The 19,486-nt window shown below is 33.6% G+C and overlaps 1 protein-coding gene across 5 annotated transcripts in view; it reads left to right on the top strand.

Annotated features, from left to right (window-relative positions):
* CEP164 (centrosomal protein 164) overlaps window positions 1–19,486 on the top strand; it is a 161,404-nt gene that overhangs the window by 67,132 nt on the left and 74,786 nt on the right. For all 5 annotated transcript variants that reach the window (XM_033917306.1, XM_033917309.1, XM_033917308.1 and 2 more), the window contains 3 exons: window positions 5,484–5,561; window positions 5,647–5,763; window positions 6,050–6,172. In XM_033917306.1, coding sequence (XP_033773197.1) covers window positions 5,484–5,561; window positions 5,647–5,763; window positions 6,050–6,172 — 318 coding nt within the window. The remainder of the gene's footprint in view (window positions 1–5,483; window positions 5,562–5,646; window positions 5,764–6,049; window positions 6,173–19,486) is intronic.

The following is a 19,486-nucleotide window of genomic DNA, read 5'->3' as shown; positions in this document are numbered from 1 at the left end:
TAAAGATTTGAACAACATGCAACATTCTTCATGGGAAGCAAAGAGGAAATAAAAACCTGAAGAAATACACAAGATTCAATTCTAGAATTCTAAATAAAATAGACTTACATGCAGGAATGTGAAATAGACAGAGATCCGTCTTCGAATGGTGACGAAGGAAGTTTTTCTCTTAAACAAAAGACTGAAAGATGTGCTGATTGGTTGAAAAATATTGGGGGCGGAGTAATGGAGGGAAGGAGAATCATCCTTCAATCACGAAGATGATTATAGAAAAAGGAGAACAACATGAAGTGATTGGTTTACTCGAACGATTTCCTTTGGAAGGCGGTACTTCCGGTTAAACTTGCGTTTCAAATACATTATAATGCGTTCCATATACGCTACATTAGAAAATATACACAAAAAGATTTTATTTGAGACGCAAAATGCCTGATAAGTTTTTTTGATTTTATTTTTTTAGATTCTATTGAACCTCATGTTTGTTAGTCATACAGAAAAATTGTAATTGATGGTTTTAAAACAGCATATTCTGATATTTGAAATATAAGTGATGTGAAGGATGAGTCTCTTTTGATCTTAAATATTTTTAAATTAAAAATAGAAAACTTTAGCAATATATAAGAAATAATTCTTAAATTATATTATTATATAAAGAGTGAAACATGTGAAAATAGAAAATGAACAGTTTTTAAATAAGATATTTAATTATTCAATATTTAAAAAAAAAATATGTTTCATCATATTTAAAATAATATAAAAAAATTTATATAATATGATGATATATATTTATATATTATTTCATTTGGAATAAGTCATCCTTATAAACTTAAAAATATACAAATATAGAAAAATAATCTTTTATATTTTAAGAATGACCAAAGTTTTTAATATATTCCTTTGATTTAAGATATAAAAAAAAAAAAAAATTCACTGATATAGAGAAATTTATGGTAGTACTTTAGATAAATTATTAATAGCTTGGGGGAGTTATCTAAATCTAACCTCAATCTGCGTATCCAAGTTTTCGTAATTAATAAGGGAGGGATGGGATGGAATAGAGGGGAGTTATATAAGGAAAATATGGGTATAAAGGAGGGAAGAGATTTAAAATATTGGGAAAATTTTTTTCTTAAAAATATATATTATTTAATATCTGAAAAATTTAAAAAGATAAATGGATCTTAAAATAATGTCCCTAAATGTTAAAGGTCTAAATCATATGATAAAAAGGAAAAAAGCATTATCATTTTTAAAAAGGCAAAATACAGATATATGCTTTATACAAGAGACCCACCTCTCGCATATAGAATCTAATAAGCTGGAAGGAGGTTGGGTCAAACACTGTTTTTTCTCACCAGCTATAGGGAAAAAAGCGGGTGTTGCTATTCTAGTTAATAAAAAATGCTCTGCTTCATTCAAATTAAAAGCTTCAGATATTCACGGAAGATGGGTAATTGTGGAAATGAATATGGGAAATACTACCATGACGTTGTTTAATATATACGCCCCTAATTCGAACCAAAATGAATTCTTTAAAACTCTTCAACAACTGATTTTACCACTGGCTACTACAAATCTTATAGTAGCTGGGGATTTCAATGCTGTAATGGATCCTTTATTAGATAAAAACCCAAGTAGAGTTATGAAATCTATGGGATTAGAAAATTTAATTCAATCTTGCGATTTAACAGATATTTGGCGAATACTTCATTTTGATGGTCGGGAATTTTCTTTTTGTTCTCATGTTCATAATTCTTTTTCAAGAATAGACTATATTTTTACTTCAAATCATCTAGCACAACAGGTGACACAGGCAGCCATTGATCCTATTATTTTATCTGATCATGGTGGAGTATGGATCAAAATTAAAATTATAGATCAAAATAATAATAGACCAATTTGGAAGTTAGATAATACATTGTTGACTGATCCAATTTTTTGTGAAAATCTTCTAACAAAAATGAAATAATTTTTTCAAATAAATGATAAAGATGAGATTAATAGAGAAATTCTATGGGATGCCTTTAAGGCATCAATTAGAGGACAAATAATTTCTTATTCGGCTTTTATTAAAAAACAAAATAAAAAACAATTTTTAATCTTAGAAAAAGAGATTAAAAATTTGGAATCAAAACTTATAGAAAAATGGGAATATTCTATTCAACAAGAATTATTAAAACTAAAAGTTAAATATAATGAGATCTCATCTAAAATGATCAGAAAAGATTTGTTCTCTCAGCAAACGTTGTATTATGGTAACTCAAATAAGTCGGGAAGAATATTGGCAAACTATCTTAAAGCAAAAAAAAGGAAAACAAAACTAATTGCTATAAAAGATGAAAATGGTGATATATATACACAAAATGAACCTATTTTAAAACAATTCCTAAAATTTTATAAATCTCTTTATTCTTCCGAGACTTATATAAATAAAGAAAAAGATGGTTTGGAATTTTTAAAAATGTTAGAGGGTCCAAAAATTCCTGAACATATAAAACGAAGTTTAGAAGAACCAATATCACTAAAAGAATTAGGAACAGCTTTGAAATCCCTTAGAGTTGGATCCGCTCTAGGTGGTGATGGATATACAGTTGAGTACTATAAAACATTTCAAAATTTTTTATTACCCTATTTATTAAATCTTTATCAATATCAACTTAATAAAGGTTATATTAACGGCACTATATCAGAATCTTTAACTATTGTTTTGCCAAAACCTAATAAAGATCCCACTTTGGTCTCAAACTATAGGCCAATATCTTTAATAAATGTAGATGGAAAATTATTAGCAAAAATACTTGCGTTAAGATTGGCTAATGCTCTCCCCCATATTATAGGTATGCATCAAACAGGATTCGTTGCTCAAAGACATTCATCTCACAATACCAGATTAACATTCCATATGTTATATTTAACAAAGAAAATGAATGAGCCTACTTTTGCTGTTTCATTAGATGCAGAAAAGGCTTTTGATCGAGTAGAATGGCCTTTTATGTATCAGGCAATGGAATGGTTTGGTATAGGTCCTGGATTCATACAAATGATACAAACATTGTACAGCTCCTCTTCTGCTAGATTATATATTAATAACACGTTTTCAGAAAAATTTAATCTACAGAGAGGTGTAAGACAAGGTTGTCCCTTGTCTCCTTTGCTGTTTGATATTGTTTTAGAACCCTTAATATTAGCTATCCAACAAGCAAAGGAGATACAAGGTATACCTCATTCAGATAGAGAATATAAGATATCTGCATATGCAGACGATTTACTATTATATTTGAGGAATCCAGAATCTACCATTCCATATCTACTTGAACTGATTGAGAAATTTGGAAATTTTTCAGGATATAAAATTAACTGGAACAAATCAGAAGTCCTTCCCCTAAATGTACATTGTACAAAAGGTTTATTTGATACATTCTCTTTTGTTTGGAAGGAAGAATCTATTAAATATCTTGGAATTTTGATTACAAAAACAGTAGATGAAACAATGAAAATTAATGAAAAATGTTTATTACAAAAAGTGACAGAAATGTGTGAGCAATGGAATCCTTTACATTTATCTTGGTGGGGAAGAGTACAAACCGTTAAAATGATGATTTTGCCTGTAGTTTGCTACCAAATGGGAATGATACCAGTTTTCTTTCAAGAATCTTTTTATACAAAATTAAATAGGATTTTGACAAAATTTATATGGATTGATAAAAAACCAAGAATTGCTCTAATGTCTTTGCAAAAACCAATTAAGGAGGGAGGGGTAAATTTTCCCAACTTTTATAGGTATCATCAAGCCTATATTTTACGTCATGGTATATATTGGATCCTCCCAGAGCCCACTGATAATATTCCAGACTGGTTCTGGCTAGAATGGAGGCTTATGTTTCCATTACGTCTTAGTCATGTAATTAGTATCAAAATGCCAAGGTTATACAAAGATCATAAAATATTTATGGATACCTGGAAAACTATAAGATACATAAGTAATCTAACTCAAATTCCAATTAGTAAATCAACTACTCAAACGATATGGCTAAACCCCAAGATCAAGATTGGCGGTTTTAAAGTCATCTGGAAACATTGGATGATAGCAGGCATTCGTATTTTGGATGATGTAATAAAAAATGATAAGTTGCTGGAATTTTCACAATTGCAACACAAATTTGGCCTTAATAAAACACAATATTTTAAATGGTTGCAATTAAAGCAATCTATTCAGGAAGGGTTCCCTGAATGGAAAGATCTTGCTAAATATCACAGTTTGGAATTCTTATGTTTCCAGATGGACTCAATAGGACATAAAGCCGCACAGTGGTATAAAATAATATCCGGATATATAAATAAAAAACCAAAAAATGGTCTTAGAGACATTTGGAGCATTGAGATAAAGCACCAAATTAGTGCATCTCAATGGCCACGACTTTGGTCTTGGAGGCTAAAATGTACGGTGTCAGCATCTATGAGACAAACATGGTTTTTTCTTTTACATAGAGCTTTTTGGACCCCGGTTCGTTTACAAAAAATAGATAGTTCAAGATCTAATAGATGCTGGCACTGTCATATTGAAGTTGGGACATTAGATCATCTTTTATTCTTTTGTCCATTTATCTTATCATTCTGGAAATCAATTTGGCCCCAAATTAATAGAATGTTAGAAAATCCGGTAGCCTTGACATATGATACTATATTATTTGGAACAACCATGAGAACATGCATATATTGGATCTTTTAGAGAATTAGACCCAAACAGAATTCTATTGTTAATCTGAATGAACAATCTATAGCAGGAACTCCGGTCCTCGAGAGCCATATTCCAGTCGGGTTTTCAGGATTTCCCCAATGAATATGCATGAGATCTATTTGCATGCACTGCTTTAAATGCATATTCATTGGGGAAATCATGAAAACCCGACTGAAATATGGCTCTCGAGGACCGGAGTTCCCTACCCCTGATCTATAGAGAATGTGAAAACTGTGTCAACTATGTCAGACTAAGATAAATTAATGCTATACCTTAAGCTTGAAAAATAATTTTCTCAGGAGCCTCTCATGAGGAACTTTTAACAAAAGCTTTCTGGAAATATTACTATTGTGACCTGCTAGGATAACTCAAAAGATAGATTTGGTTGTTTTGAAAAGATTTCCATTGTATGAACTGGAAAGGTTTAGTTCAGAAATTCATGAATGTTCTGGATGGAATAAGATTTTGGGGTGGGGTTAATGTAGCAGATGCTTAGGAAGTGTAATAGACTTCACTATGAAGAAAATGATCTTTTATGTTGGTATCATCCCCAGAGAGTCCAATATGAACCATCAAGAGCTGAAATCTATTTTCAGCCTGGATCATTCTACCTTGTTCTGTCTTTCTAGTCAGTGCTTCCCTCACTTATTTTGCTTCTTCACAGAGACTTCACAAATATGTTGTCAGTGATATATTTGTCATTTGCTAATATGACACTCGCATTCCATTATTTATCTCCTTATAGGCCATGAAAACTCTGGAGAAACAGTATGCCAGGGATCTTGAGCAGCTGAGAACAACATCTGAAGAAAAGCATCAGAAAGTGAGTGTGAAAATGGATAGGGAACTCTCTGTGTGCAGGGGGTAGTAATCTTTTGGACATGTTGTTCTCACTTTTCCTTTTGCAGTCTGTTGCCAGCATTCAGGAGCAAATAACTGAGGCTCAGCAGAATGAGAAGTTGCAATTTCAGGAAGACCTGCTGTTAGCTCAGCGGAGGATGCAGGTCATGGGCTATGAACGTGAGGTTAGTGATTCTTTGTGCTGTAAGGGGATCATCAGTGGCACTAAGAGAGACTTGACTTGGCATATTTCTATGCTGTACCCATTCTGGGGGTGGAAATCTTATTGCGGATGTCTGTTAGTTGGGAAAGAAAACCTATTTCTTCTCTGTAATATCTCAGTTCTTTGTGCATACCTGAGTTGAAAGTTATCCAGGCAGGCATACCTGGGTTGAGAGTAGTCTAGGCAGGCACATGTCATTGCAGCATTTCTCCTCATTCACTTTCTGACTTATTAAACCTCCTTTAAAGCTGAGTGATCTTCTGAAGGAAAAGCGACAGGAGGTGGAGAGAGATCATGAGCGGAGGGTGGAGAAATTGAAACAGGACCATCTGCACATCATGGAGAGAAGTCGAGAACGGTATGAGGATGAGGTGAGCAACTCTAGCTGACCAATTCACATTAACACGGTGCATACGACACAGTGACCAGAAATATTTGTCACGGATGTTCACTAACTGGGTGTGTATAATACAGTTTTAAAGTAAAGCTCTTTATCCCAGGACAAGCAGGCAGCATATTCTTACATATGTACGGATAGTCCTCAAGTGCAGTGTCACTTTAAAACTTGAAGACCGCCTATATTACATATGCGTGAGTGCCTTCCCACTTGTGGGACCATCAGTTCTTAGTTTTTCACGGAGCATTTTTCAGTTCTTTCAGTTCGCATACTATATGTGCCTATTTTAGGCATAGTTTTTCTGTATATTTTTTGTACTTATGCTCTCTATTAATACTTTTGTGCCTTCCAGTTAACCCTTTTTCATTTTTTATCCAATTTCCAAGTTTAATCAAGTTTTGATTTTGAACGCAAAATCTTAATTCAATGCGATTTACAAGTACTAGTAAAATTGGGTAAAAAAAACAAAACACATTACCCAAACAAGACAATTCACATACCTGTGTACCAGACAAACACAAAAAGGAAAAATAAAAAAAGGATTAAATACAATTTATAAATCAAATAAAAAAAGGCAAGGTAATGAAACAAAAGAATGGGAGAAAGATTACCTGCTCAATTTTCGCTTATCGAACTTACTATTACTCTAACGAGTATCCTGGGGATATAAAATAAGCATATCTCAGTTAAAAGCATCCTTAAAAAGCCAGCTTTTAAGGAGACTTTTAAACTTGCCAAGTAATTTTTCTTCCCTTATTTTAGTTGGGAGTGAATTCCAGATTTGGGGGGCCATGACAGAAAAGATTGTGTCTCTCCTAGAATAGATGACTCTTAATGAGAGGACTAGGAGGAGTGATTTCTCTTCCGATCTTAAAGATTTTATAGGAATATAAGGGATTAAGAGTCTCTAAAATTTTTATTTTGGCCCTCTTAAGCCTATCATCAGGCCGGGATTATGAAGACTTTATTGGTTTAAAATCTACTAAACCTTCTCAAACCATTCAGTCTTTTGACCATGCGTTGGCAGTTTTTCCTCTGATGTCCAAGGCTTCTAGTAGATTTAAGCTGTGTTCTTGGTGTCACAGGGCTATTTCTCGTACTGAAACGCATAGCTGTTGTGTTCAGTGCCTAGGTCAAAATCACTGATTTTTCTTGTCTGCTTTGTTTAAAATTACAGAAAAGATCGCTAAAAGCCTGAAAATCACAATTTGAAAACCTTTTTTGGGTCATTTGTTTCTGTCAGAAATGACGGGGATCTCTGATGCCGATCCTCAACATATGATAACTCCAGTACTGATGGCATCAACATCATCTATGCCAGTGGTCTCAAACTCGCGGCCCAGAGGGCCACATGCGACCTGCCAGGTACTATTTTGAGGCCCTCGGTATTATAAAGAATGATTCTTTATGGAAAACTTGTGCCTTAAATGTCCGGCGGTTGTGTCCAGCAGTCGCGTTCTGGAACGTTGCTGCCTCACTTCTGTAACCTCACGCAAGCGCTTTCCTGCGTCTGTATGTGATTGTCCTCTCCACTTCACCTCACAATTGTGTACAGATGCAGGAAAGGTTGCGTGAGGTTACAGCAGTGAGGCGGGCAACATTCCAAAACATAAAGTAACCAGTGGAGGCAGTGCAGCTTGTGTGTGTGTCCGGTGCTGGAGGAGGTGAGAGTTGAAGGCGGTTGCAGACTGGTTGTGACCTTTTTCACTTTCAATAAAAATATGTTAAATATCACTAATAATTGGAAAGATCACAGTAGACTCAATTTTAATTTTTGGTGGAATTCATTATGTCACATGTACAGAATGGAAAGATCATTAGCTATTGAAGTATACACCAGTTATTGTAGGGTGGGGGGAGGGTATTATATTTTATTGTTCATTTTAGAAATTATTAATGGGTTTGATGGGAGGGGAGAGGGTTAAATATTTGTATTATGAGATATAATGGTAAGAATATGAAGTGATGTTTACTATGTTACTGATTTGATATTTGTATACTTGATGAAAGTTTGAAAATGAATAAAGTTTAAAAAAAAAAATGTTAAAAAAAAGCACAAGTTTTCCCTAAAGAATCATTCTTTATAATACTGAGGGCCTCAAAATAGTTGGTCCAAAATCTTGTGTCTTGCAGTTGATACTTTGATAGTTTTTTACTTTTTGCATGTTGCACTGCTTTCAGCTGTGTATAGCTGAAATTATCAGAAGTAATTAAGAAAAGATTTAGAAACTATATTATAAACTGTAGTTTATAAATATTTCCTTAATTGCTTCTGATAATTTCAGATTTCAGATAATCTACATTTTGGATTTGTAGATACTTACTTCATGCAAAGTTGTCATTTCTTTAATAAGACATTAACTATTTTTTCTGCGGCCCTCCAAGTACCTACAAATCCAAAATGTGGGTTTGAGTTTGAGACCACTGATCTGTCATTGGTGCTGCCTGCATTGGGGAACCTTGTAAGAAGGCTAAGAAGCACAAACTTACTTCCCCCTCCATGAATGCTTCAGCAATATCTCATGTATAGGTTGGAATGTTTATACTCAAAAAAGAACTTTTCTGAAATACCTCAGCCCCACCACTCCACCGCTATAATAGTTTTTTAAGCGGGAGATTTATGTGGTGCCTCATCATTGGTAGATCATTTCTCCCGCTTAAAAAACTATTATAGCGGTGGAGTGGTGGGGCTGAGGTATTTCAGAAAAGTTCTTTTTTGAGTATAAACATTCCAACCTGTGCTTATTTGGTTACATATGATAGTGGGTTGGCTACATTTCTAATTGATACTGGTTCTGAGGGATCAGCAATATCTCAGGCATCTTTACCATTGATGCGCTCTAAGCGCTGATGCGCCAATAACAGATCACCATCTACAGATGGCATCACCTTTGAGGCGCATCTCAATCCCGGGGTCACATGTGCTTTGATGCTTAACTAATGTGCATATGATACCAGTGCATATACCGATTATGGCACCATCTCTGCAGGAACAGCTTTCTATGCTGTTGTAGAAAGAGCTAGCTGTGCTGTTGCAGTTGCAAACAATGCAAAATCCTGCTCAAACAATGCCAGCCTCAGTTCAGTCTGAGCATTGCCTGGATACTCAAGGCATCAATCTTGGAGCATGCAGCCTCAAGCATCAGCATCTTTGATCGATGTAAATGACTGATGCACATCATCAACACCTATCACAGACGCACATCAAGGATGCATGTCATCGACACACAGATGTCGAGCGTCTACATTGAAGCGTGCATCTTCATCGAGAGAACGCAGTTCATCTTATTCCTAGCACTTCTATCGATGTTCATCGAGGCACTCTAGTTGACATTCACCTCCACTTCACCCTTTATCTCCTTGATGCTCCTCTCAATGGTCTCTTTGACATCGTTCTCCACTAACAGAACCTGGTATCGAGGACTATGACTCTGACCTAACTCGGTGCTCTTCTAGAGATTGTCCAGAGTTGTCAGCGAATGAATCTTATGCATCTTCTTCATCATCTCCTTTCCTGCCCCATAGTAAGTCACCCCAGAAGGTCTGTGTCTCATTAAATTCATTAGACAGATGGGGTAGGAACTTCCAATAAAAATGGAGTCTGATTCAAAGTTTCAGGCAGAGTTTAGAGAGACACTTGACTATAAAATATTGTCTCCAGACTGCATAAAAGTTCCTCTTCACAACTTCATGAAGGAGGCATTACTGAAGAACTGGTAATCTCTTCTTCATGTAGCAGTGGCTCCATGTAGACTGGACTCACTTTATCGCATACACTCTTGTGTGGTCTTTCACAGACCACAGTTGCATCATCAGTCTCTAGTTATGGAAACTGCCCTATAAAGGACACTAACTGATCTACAAGTTCCACTGTTGCATCATTGATTCTCAAATACTCCCCCAACCTTTATATAACACTCTACAGTTATTGACTGTAATCTTTATTACTTCTCTTGTAATGGTTCCCTATTTGTTAAAAAATTAATTCCAATGATGATTGCTTTCTTTAATATTCTTAATAACTTATCTTCTACCCAGTCACTTCAGTCAGTTAGTGTCCTTTATAGAAGAAGGAAAGTTGTGTATGAACAATACGTATGGATGAGTGACTAAGGGCCTCTTCTGTTAAACTGCACTAGCAGTTTGTAGTGCGGTGAGCCGTGCTGAATGGCCCGCGTTGCTCCCGATGCTCATAGAGTTCCTATGAGCGTTGGGAGCAGCGCGAGCCATTCAGCACTGCTCTCTACTAAAAACTGCTAGCATAGTTTAATAGAAGAGGCCCTAAGTATTTGTAGAACATTTAAACAGTAAGGAAGAGGCTGAAGCAAGGTCTAAAGGAGGTATAGAGTGTTTGATTTTAATGTTTTCATGTTTTTTTGCTAGATGCAGTGTTATTATGGAACTCTGGGTTTTTTTCCCAATTCTTTATTCTTTTTAAAACTTACAGTAAGTGTAACAATAAATACAACGAATTCCACCAGAAGGTGTAATTAAGTCTAGTGTAATTTTTCCAATTTCTGGTGATATGTTGAATGGCGACTCCTGTAATTATCAATAAAAGTTTATTATTGCTTGATGAAATTTGACTTTTTATTCTCATTGACGTTCCAAATAGAATTGTATCATATGATAGAGCTACATGGTTTTCTAATAAACAATTAATTTGAGACCAAATTGATTTCCAAAAGGCCATGATACAGGGACAAAAGAATATTAAATGAGTCGATTATTGAGATAGACATGGGGCGTGGCTTAACGCGAGCACAGAATGGAAGTGTGATCTCGACGCTCCTCTCCAAATGGGCAACTGACATAAAATAAAAATATCCCAATATTAATTATTTCAATTGAAAATACTCATAATTGAAGCAGAAACTATTGAAAATATATATTTAACATTTTCTTGAAGAAACGAAGACAAGAACTGAGCAAGAGAAACCAAAGAGAGATTTGCCGGTTTTCTCTCCCTCATCGGTGAAACGGCGAGACGTTGGATTAAAGATAGAAGAAATAAAAGAGAGAAGAGTTGGCAGATTGGATAAAGTCCTCCTCTGAAACTGAAACTGAAAAGTTTTAGCGCTGAAGTGAAGACATCGGGGCACTAGAGCGGAGAGGCACTGGTGACAGGAAGCTGACGGTTGTTTGAACAAAAACTTGTGCCCGCTGAGGGGGATAAATCCCGAAGTAAGTGAACAAGGGAAGTGATAAGATCGGCGAAAACTGTTATAACAGAAATCAATTACTAAAGATAATATCTTAAATATAAACAAAAGATAATTTGAAAACATTTCCTGTCAGACAAAAAAAAAAAAAAACGCAGAAAAGATCTGAAGCGAAGGAGAAAAGTAAGGCTACTAATTTTTATCGGTCTTTCTGTGTGGTGATATGACATGAAAGTGAGAAGAGCTGTAAAAAATTATTAACTGACTAATATTGAAAAAGGGACGGATTCCATTGTGAAACCGTTGTTAGCTAGATCCCTGAGTTGCGGCGGTTTGAAGCGCTGAGTCAGAGCCTGAGAGATTAATTTCAACTGATTTAAGAGTCTTTGCAGCTTAGCGCGAGCAGCAATACTGATACAGTTGAATGTGAAAAACCAGAAGGTGATCTGATCAAATATAAAAAAATAACCTGAATTGCGGCAGTTGAAATGGGATAAGTGCTGACAATAAACGGGAAGACAGAAAACCAGTTGTGATTTTGGCAGTTTCATTGAAATTGAATGCAGTGTTAAAACCAGCAAATTACAAGTGAAAGATCAGTATTGATTGAAAAAAGGAATTTGTGTTCTGATCAATTTTCTTTGACAAAAAAGGGGATTTAAAAAAAATTGAGAGAGAGAAGGACTTACATTTCTCTTAAAAATTGGGTGCCTTAGCACTGAAGACAAATAAATGTCAGCTTATTTATAAAAAACAAATACTGAATTCAATATCAATTTCCTCTTGCAAAGCTGCGATTGGGCTTGTGAGAGAGGAGACACGAAAAAAAAATATTCAACGGACCTCTAAAAACTGAAACAGCAAGATATTGAGGAATTGAGAGACGCTGAGAAAAAACAGAAGAAAATTGCTTAAAGCTGATCAAAATAGAAAAAATAACTCTAATAAAGGGTTGCTCTCCTTAATCAGAGCTGCGATTGGGCTTGTAAGAGGAGAGGAAAAAAAAAAAAAAAAAAAAAAGTTCCCCTACAACATTGAAAAAGTGAAAGTGAGAAAAACATAGGTAAAGGAAAAAGAAAAGAACTTAAAAAGAAAACTTTCTATTTCAAAGATATAACAAAATCTTGGAAGAAAAGAGATTAAAAACCTAAGAATACCAAATATAAAAGATTTAAATACAAGAAATAATAATAATAACTAAGGAAAAGTGAACAATAAAATGGCAAGTACTAGACAAAACAAAAATGAGACAGGTACATCTGCAAAAAGACAGAAACAAGAACAAATAACACCTAGCAAGATACCACTTCCTATCGAAGAATCAGACACATTAAGCAAAGCTGAAGTCATGGAAGAATTAAAACAAATCAAACAAATGCTGAAAGAAACTATTACTAATATGTCTGATATGAAAGAAGAAATTTTAAATATACATAGACAAATGGAAGTTAACGACAAAAGAACAACTGAATTAGAATCAAAAATGGAAATTATAGAATGTGAATCAAAAAGATGTAAAAACGACAACCTGGAATTAAACAAATTAAAAGATCAACTGGAGGATTACGAGAATAGAGGACGAAGAAAGAACATCAAACTCTTTGGAATACAAGAAAATCTAGAGGGGAAAAATACTATCCTTTTCCTTGAAAATTTAATTCCAAAAATTCTACAATTAGACTTGAAACAAACAATCGAAATCGAAAGGGCACATAGAATCCCAATAAAAAATTCAGAAAATAAAAACAGACCAAGACCAATCATTTTCAAAATGTTGAGATACCAGCAAGCACTAGAGATACTAAATGCTGCAAAAAAAGATAAAAACTTAAACTATAAAGGATCAAGATTATGGTTTTTACCAGATTTCGCCAAAAACACAGCATCTAAAAGGAAAAGACTACTAGATATGAGACCACTACTCAAAGAAAAAGGATTTAAATATGGACTATACTATCCAGCGAAAATGAGAGTGTCATCTGGAGACAAGTCGTTATATTTTGAGGATCCCGAAAAACTAAAAGAGTTTCTATCTAAACCAGAACCTATGATATATTAACAAAATATATTAAAAAGGTTTTGAAGACTCTATGAAAAATTAGGAAATACAACATATCGAAATATTGAAGAAATGGAGGAAAACAATACAAAGAAAAGATAATAATAATTATATGAAAGAAAGAACAGAATATATGAAAATTATTAAATAATACACTGCATACAAGTTTAAAATAATTATATGTTGAAATCAAAACACTAAGGAAATACAAATTAACACATTGTTAAATAAAAAATGATACATTAATAAAATGTTATGGAAAATGATTAAATAAATATAAAAGATCAATATAGATAGATAGAAGGGAAATTTGTTAAACAATTGAATATCGATTGCCTGGAATGGGGAGAATGTTAGGATTATATTTCCAATGTGCATCCTTAAGCAGCCAATGTATTGGGTGGGAAAGGGAGGGATAAGAAGAATATTTATTAGAATAATTAAGGGAGATACATTAGGGTTTAATATGTGTGTCATGAGGAAAATTTTTTGGTTATTAAATATGAAAGAGGAGAGGAAGAATAAGATAATGAAAGGTATTAAAATATATAATGTCTATTAAAATATATTCTATTAACGTCAATGGCCTGAATCATGTAATTAAAAGGGAAAAAATATTAACATATTTAAAAAAACAAAATGCAGATATTTACTGTCTGCAAGAGACCCATCTTAATATGAAGGAATCACAAAAATTATCAGGTGGATGGATAAAAGAATGTTTTTTTGCTCCAGCAGTGGGTAAAAAAGCAGGGGTTGCAATCCTTATAAACAAAAAATGTATGGCCAATATAAAAGTAAAAAATACAGATCCACAAGGAAGATGGATACACATTGATATAGGTATGGGAAATGATACCCTGACGTTATTTAATATATATGCCCCTAATTCGAATCAACCAGAATTTTTCAAAAAGCTACAAAATATGTTATTACCACTGGCTGCCTCTAATTTAGTGGTGGCTGGAGATTTTAATGCTGTAATGGATCCATTATTGGATAAAAAACCAGGTAAAAATATTAAATCTTTAGGTTTAGATAATTTAGTTCGATCATGTGATTTGAAAGATATATGGCGTATTCTTCATTTTAATGATCAGGAGTATTCATTTTGTTCACAGGTTCATAAATCATTTTCAAGAATAGATTATATTTTCGTTTCAACAAATAAAGTGCAACAAGTGAGTAAAGCCTCCATTGATCCTATTATCATTTCGGATCATGCAGGAATATGGATAGAATTACAATTAGATCAATTAGAAAATAATAGACCTCTTTGGAGATTTGATAATGCATTGCTTGTAGATGACAAATTTTTGGAAAATCTTAAAACACAAATTAATGAATTCTTTCAAATAAATTTAGTGGAAGATACATCTATAGAAAATGTATGGGATGCATTTAAAGCAACTATGAGGGGTAATATCATATCATATTCAGCTTTTATTAGAAAACAAATTAAAAAACAACATATAGAATTAGAAAAAGAAATAAAAATATTAGAAGCTAAATTGATAAGCAAATGGGAATATGAAGTTTTGCAAGCTCTTTTGAAAGTAAAAGGTAAATATAACGAATTAACTTCAAAAATGATAAGAAAAGATTTGTTTTCCAAGCAAACAGTGTATTATGGAAATTCTAATAAGGCGGGAAAATTATTAGCAAATTATCTTAAGGCAAAAAAAAGGAGAACTAATATTAATGGAATTAAAGATGATAATGGTATAATAACAAATCAAACAAATATAATATTAAAACAATTTTTAAATTTTTATAAGGATCTATATTCTTCTGAACCTTATTTGGAGAAACAAAAAGATGGAAAAAAATTTTTAGATCTAATAAATGGACCAAAGATTCCTGATCATATAAAACGAAGTTTAGAAGAGCCTATATCATTAAAAGAATTAGAAACAGCATTGAGATCTCTTAGAGTTGGATCCGCTCCAGGTGGTGATGGTTACACAGTAGAATTTTATAAAACATTTCAAAATATCCTCTCCCCACATTTATTAAAATTATATCAGACACAACTTATAAAAGGTAATATAAAAGGTACTATGGCTGAATCAATAATAATTGTTTTGCCTAAGCCAAATAAAGATCCTACATTGGTTTCGAACTACAGGCCTATATCTTTGATAAACGTTGATAATAAACTTTTGGCGAAAATTTTGGCTTTGAGATTGGCCAAAGCTCTCCCACATATTATAGATATGCATCAAACGGGTTTCGTTGCTAAAAGACATTCCTCAAATAACTCTAGATTATTATTTCACATGCTAAACTTGTCAAAAAAAATGGATGAACCGGCATTTACAGTTTCATTAGATGCCGAGAAAGCATTTGATAGGGTAGAATGGAATTTTATGTATCAGGCTTTGGAATGGTTTGGTATAGGTTCTGGATTTATACAAATGGTAAAAACATTGTATAGCTTCCCGATTGCAAGATTAAATATTAATAATAAGATATCGGATGGTTTTCAATTGCAGAGGGGAGTTAGACAAGGTTGTCCTTTATCTCCTTTGTTATTTGATATTGTATTAGAACCCTTATTGTTAGCAATACAACAAACGAGGGAGATAAAAGGAATTCCATATTCAGATATGGAATATAAAATTTCGGCTTATGCTGACGATATTTTGCTTTATTTGAGAAATCCAGAATCTACCTTATCTTCTTTATTGAAATTAATTGATAAGTTTGGCAAATTTTCAGGTTATAAAATTAATTGGAATAAATCTGAAATTATACCCTTGAATGTTCACTGTGTAAAAGGATTATTTGATACTTTTCCATTCATATGGAAAGAAGAAGGATTTAAATACCTAGGCATTCAAGTTAAAAAAACAATTGAAGATACTGTAAAAGAAAATGAAAAATATGTATTAAAAAAAGTAACGGAGTTATGTGAACAATGGAACCCACTACATATATCTTGGTGGGGGAGAGTTCAAACTATTAAAATGATGATCTTGCCTGTGGTTTGCTACCAAATGAGTATGATACCTATTTATTTTCAGGGGTCCTTTTATAAGAATATTAATAGAATTTTAACAAAATTTCTTTGGCTTGGTAAAACACCTAGAATAGCTTTAGTAACCTTACAAAAATCAATTAAGGAGGGAGGGGTAAATTTTCCAAATTTCTATAGGTACCATCAAGCCTATATTCTACGTCAGGGTATGTATTGGATCCTCCCAGAACTTATAGAGAATGCACCAGATTGGTTATATTTGGAATGGCGCCTTATGTTTCCCCTAAATTTAGTTCATCTTCCAAGTATTAATATACCTAAAATATACAGAGAAAATAAAATAATAATGGATACTTGGAAAACATTGAGATTTATAGATAAATTAACACCCATCCCAATATATAAATCAACTAATCAATCCATATGGATAAACTCCAAGATCAAAATAGGCGGAGCCCAAATCCTTTGGAAGAACTGGATTATTGCAGGAATTAGATCTCTAGATGATATTATTTCAGAAGGTAAACTGCTGGATTTTTCACAATTGCAACATAGATTTGGTCTTAATAAAACACAAAGTTTTAAATGGTTGCAATTGAAGCAGGCCATTCAGGTTGGGTTCCCTGAATGGAAATCATTAAACAATCAATATAGTTTAAAATTCTTATGCTTTAAAGCAGACTTCCTGGGACATCAAGCCGCATTGTGGTATAAATTAATATCTGGATATTTGAATAAAAAACCAAAAAATGGTCTAAGAGACATTTGGAGCATTGAGATTGGACATCAAATTAATGCATCTCAATGGCCACTGATTTGGTCTTGGAGAATGGGATGTACAGTGTCAGCATCTATGAGACAAACATGGTTCTTTTTATTACATAGAGCTTTTTGGACCCCTACTCGTTTACAAAAACTAGACAGTTCTAAGTCTAATAGATGCTGGCACTGTAATCTAGAACCAGGGACATTAGATCATTTATTATACTACTGTCCTTATATTAAAATATTTTGGAATTCAATTTGGCCACAAATTAATAAATTAATGGAAAATCATATTGCAATATCATATGATACAATTTTATTTGGAACAATGATGAGAAAAAAAAGTCAAATTTCACCAGAAAATAATAAACTTTTATTAATTATGACAGGGGTTGCCATTCAACATATAACTAACAATTGGAAAAATTACAACAACCTAAACTACACATTTTGGTGGAATACAATATGCCATGTTTTTAAAATGGAAAGATCAATATCAATACAAAAGGGAACATACAATAAATTTATAAAAATATGGGGGCCATTGACAAAATTCTGTAATGATTAAATAATAGAATACTTTTTCTTCCTTTCTTCTTTTAGAGATTTTCTTATGACACACATATAGGGGGGGTAAGGAGAACAATTTATATATAATATAGTATAATATATGATACAAAATGTAACAAATGATTAAGGAATAATAGAAGGGTGGGGGGAGGGAAAATGAAAAAAAATTTATCTAGAATATATTGTTTTAGATATAAATATGTTATTGAATAATTATTAATTGTATTCTATTATGTTATATACTTTTATAAAATTTGAAAATATTGTATTAAGGTGGTGAAGGGGTGGGGGGAGGGTGAAGGGGAAAATCAAATTCAGACATACATTGTGTTAGATATGAAAGTGATACTATGCATATATCAAATGTATTTTATTATTCTGTACACTTTTTATGAAATTTGAAAATAAAAATATAATGAAAAAAAAAGAGATAGACATGGGGGATTCTACTTCTTGCCCTGTATCGGTAGCATGGAATGTTGCTACTCTGGGTTTTGGCCAGTGACTTAGATTGGCCACCGTGAGGACAGGCTACTGGGCTAGATGGACCATTGGTCTGACCCAGTAAGACTATTCGTATGTTCTTAGTTCTACCTATCTTCTTTCCAAGACCACATTCTCATCCTGGTGAAGCTGTACTCCACACTTTGGACTGTAAATGAGCCTTTGCTTATTTAGATCGGATTAGATCGGACTAAGCCTCGCTGTTCCTGTTATTTGATTGAAACAGACTCGAAGTTCTTGTCACCAAGAGAGCTATCTCAGCATGGCTGGTAGACTGTATATCCTTTTGCTATGCTCATGCTGAGCTGACATTTGAGGGCCAGGTCACTGCACATAAAGTGCAAGCATTGAAGATATCTGCCAAGGCAGCCACCTGGTCTTTAATCCATACCTTCACATCTCATTATTGTTTGGAGAATCATTCCAGATGAGATAGTCAGTTTGGCCAAACAGTTCTGAGACATTTATTTTCCATTTAGAGGCCAACTATTGGGTTTCACCAGGCTCATTTGTGTATATCCATTATTCTCATCCAGACTCATGACCCTGGTTGCTAGGGAGTCCCATATGTAAGAATATTAGTCCTGCTTGTCCTAGGATAAAGAAAAGTTGCTTACTTGTAACAGTGTTATCCAAGGACTGCAGGCAGATATTCTTAAAACACTCCCACCTCCCCTAGTTGGCTTCTTAGGTGTTTTTACTGAATTGATGGCCCCACAAGTGGGTGGCAGGAAGTGACACTGAACTTATGGACTGTTTGTACCAGGCTTCGTAGTTGCTGAATTCCTTATACCAACTTGGGAGAAATAGTGTGGCAGCCATGTTAATCCAATGTTAAAGATAATATATTGAAATAAAAAGAAACAAAACAAAAAGAATCCAAGTGATTTCTTTTTTATTGGACTAACTAAAGCATGGTTAGATTAGCTTTCAAAGGATGAAGAAAAAGGATTACCTTTGAAAGCTAATCTAACCATGCTCTAGTTAGCCCAATAAAAAAGATATCACTTGGATTCTTTTTGTTTTGTTTTATTTCTTTTTACTTATACCAGCTAAAAACAGGTATAAATCCTGGTATACAGGTTGGGTACACATCCACGGTATTCTGTAATTATGTGCTCTATGTTCTGGAGCGCCCCTGACCTGCACATGCTCCTTCCATAGGCATGCCCTCCTTGAAGTTGCATACAGGTACACTTAAGTGCTATCCTGTAACTGGGCATGTAAGTATATTTCCATGTCAATCTA

The sequence above is a fragment of the Geotrypetes seraphini genome, chromosome 13 (genome assembly GCF_902459505.1).
Source record: "Geotrypetes seraphini chromosome 13, aGeoSer1.1, whole genome shotgun sequence".
In the NCBI taxonomy this organism is placed as follows: Eukaryota; Metazoa; Chordata; class Amphibia; order Gymnophiona; family Dermophiidae; genus Geotrypetes; species Geotrypetes seraphini.
Note: the sequence above shows the minus strand (reverse complement) of the source record. Positions and strands in the feature narration are given on the sequence as shown.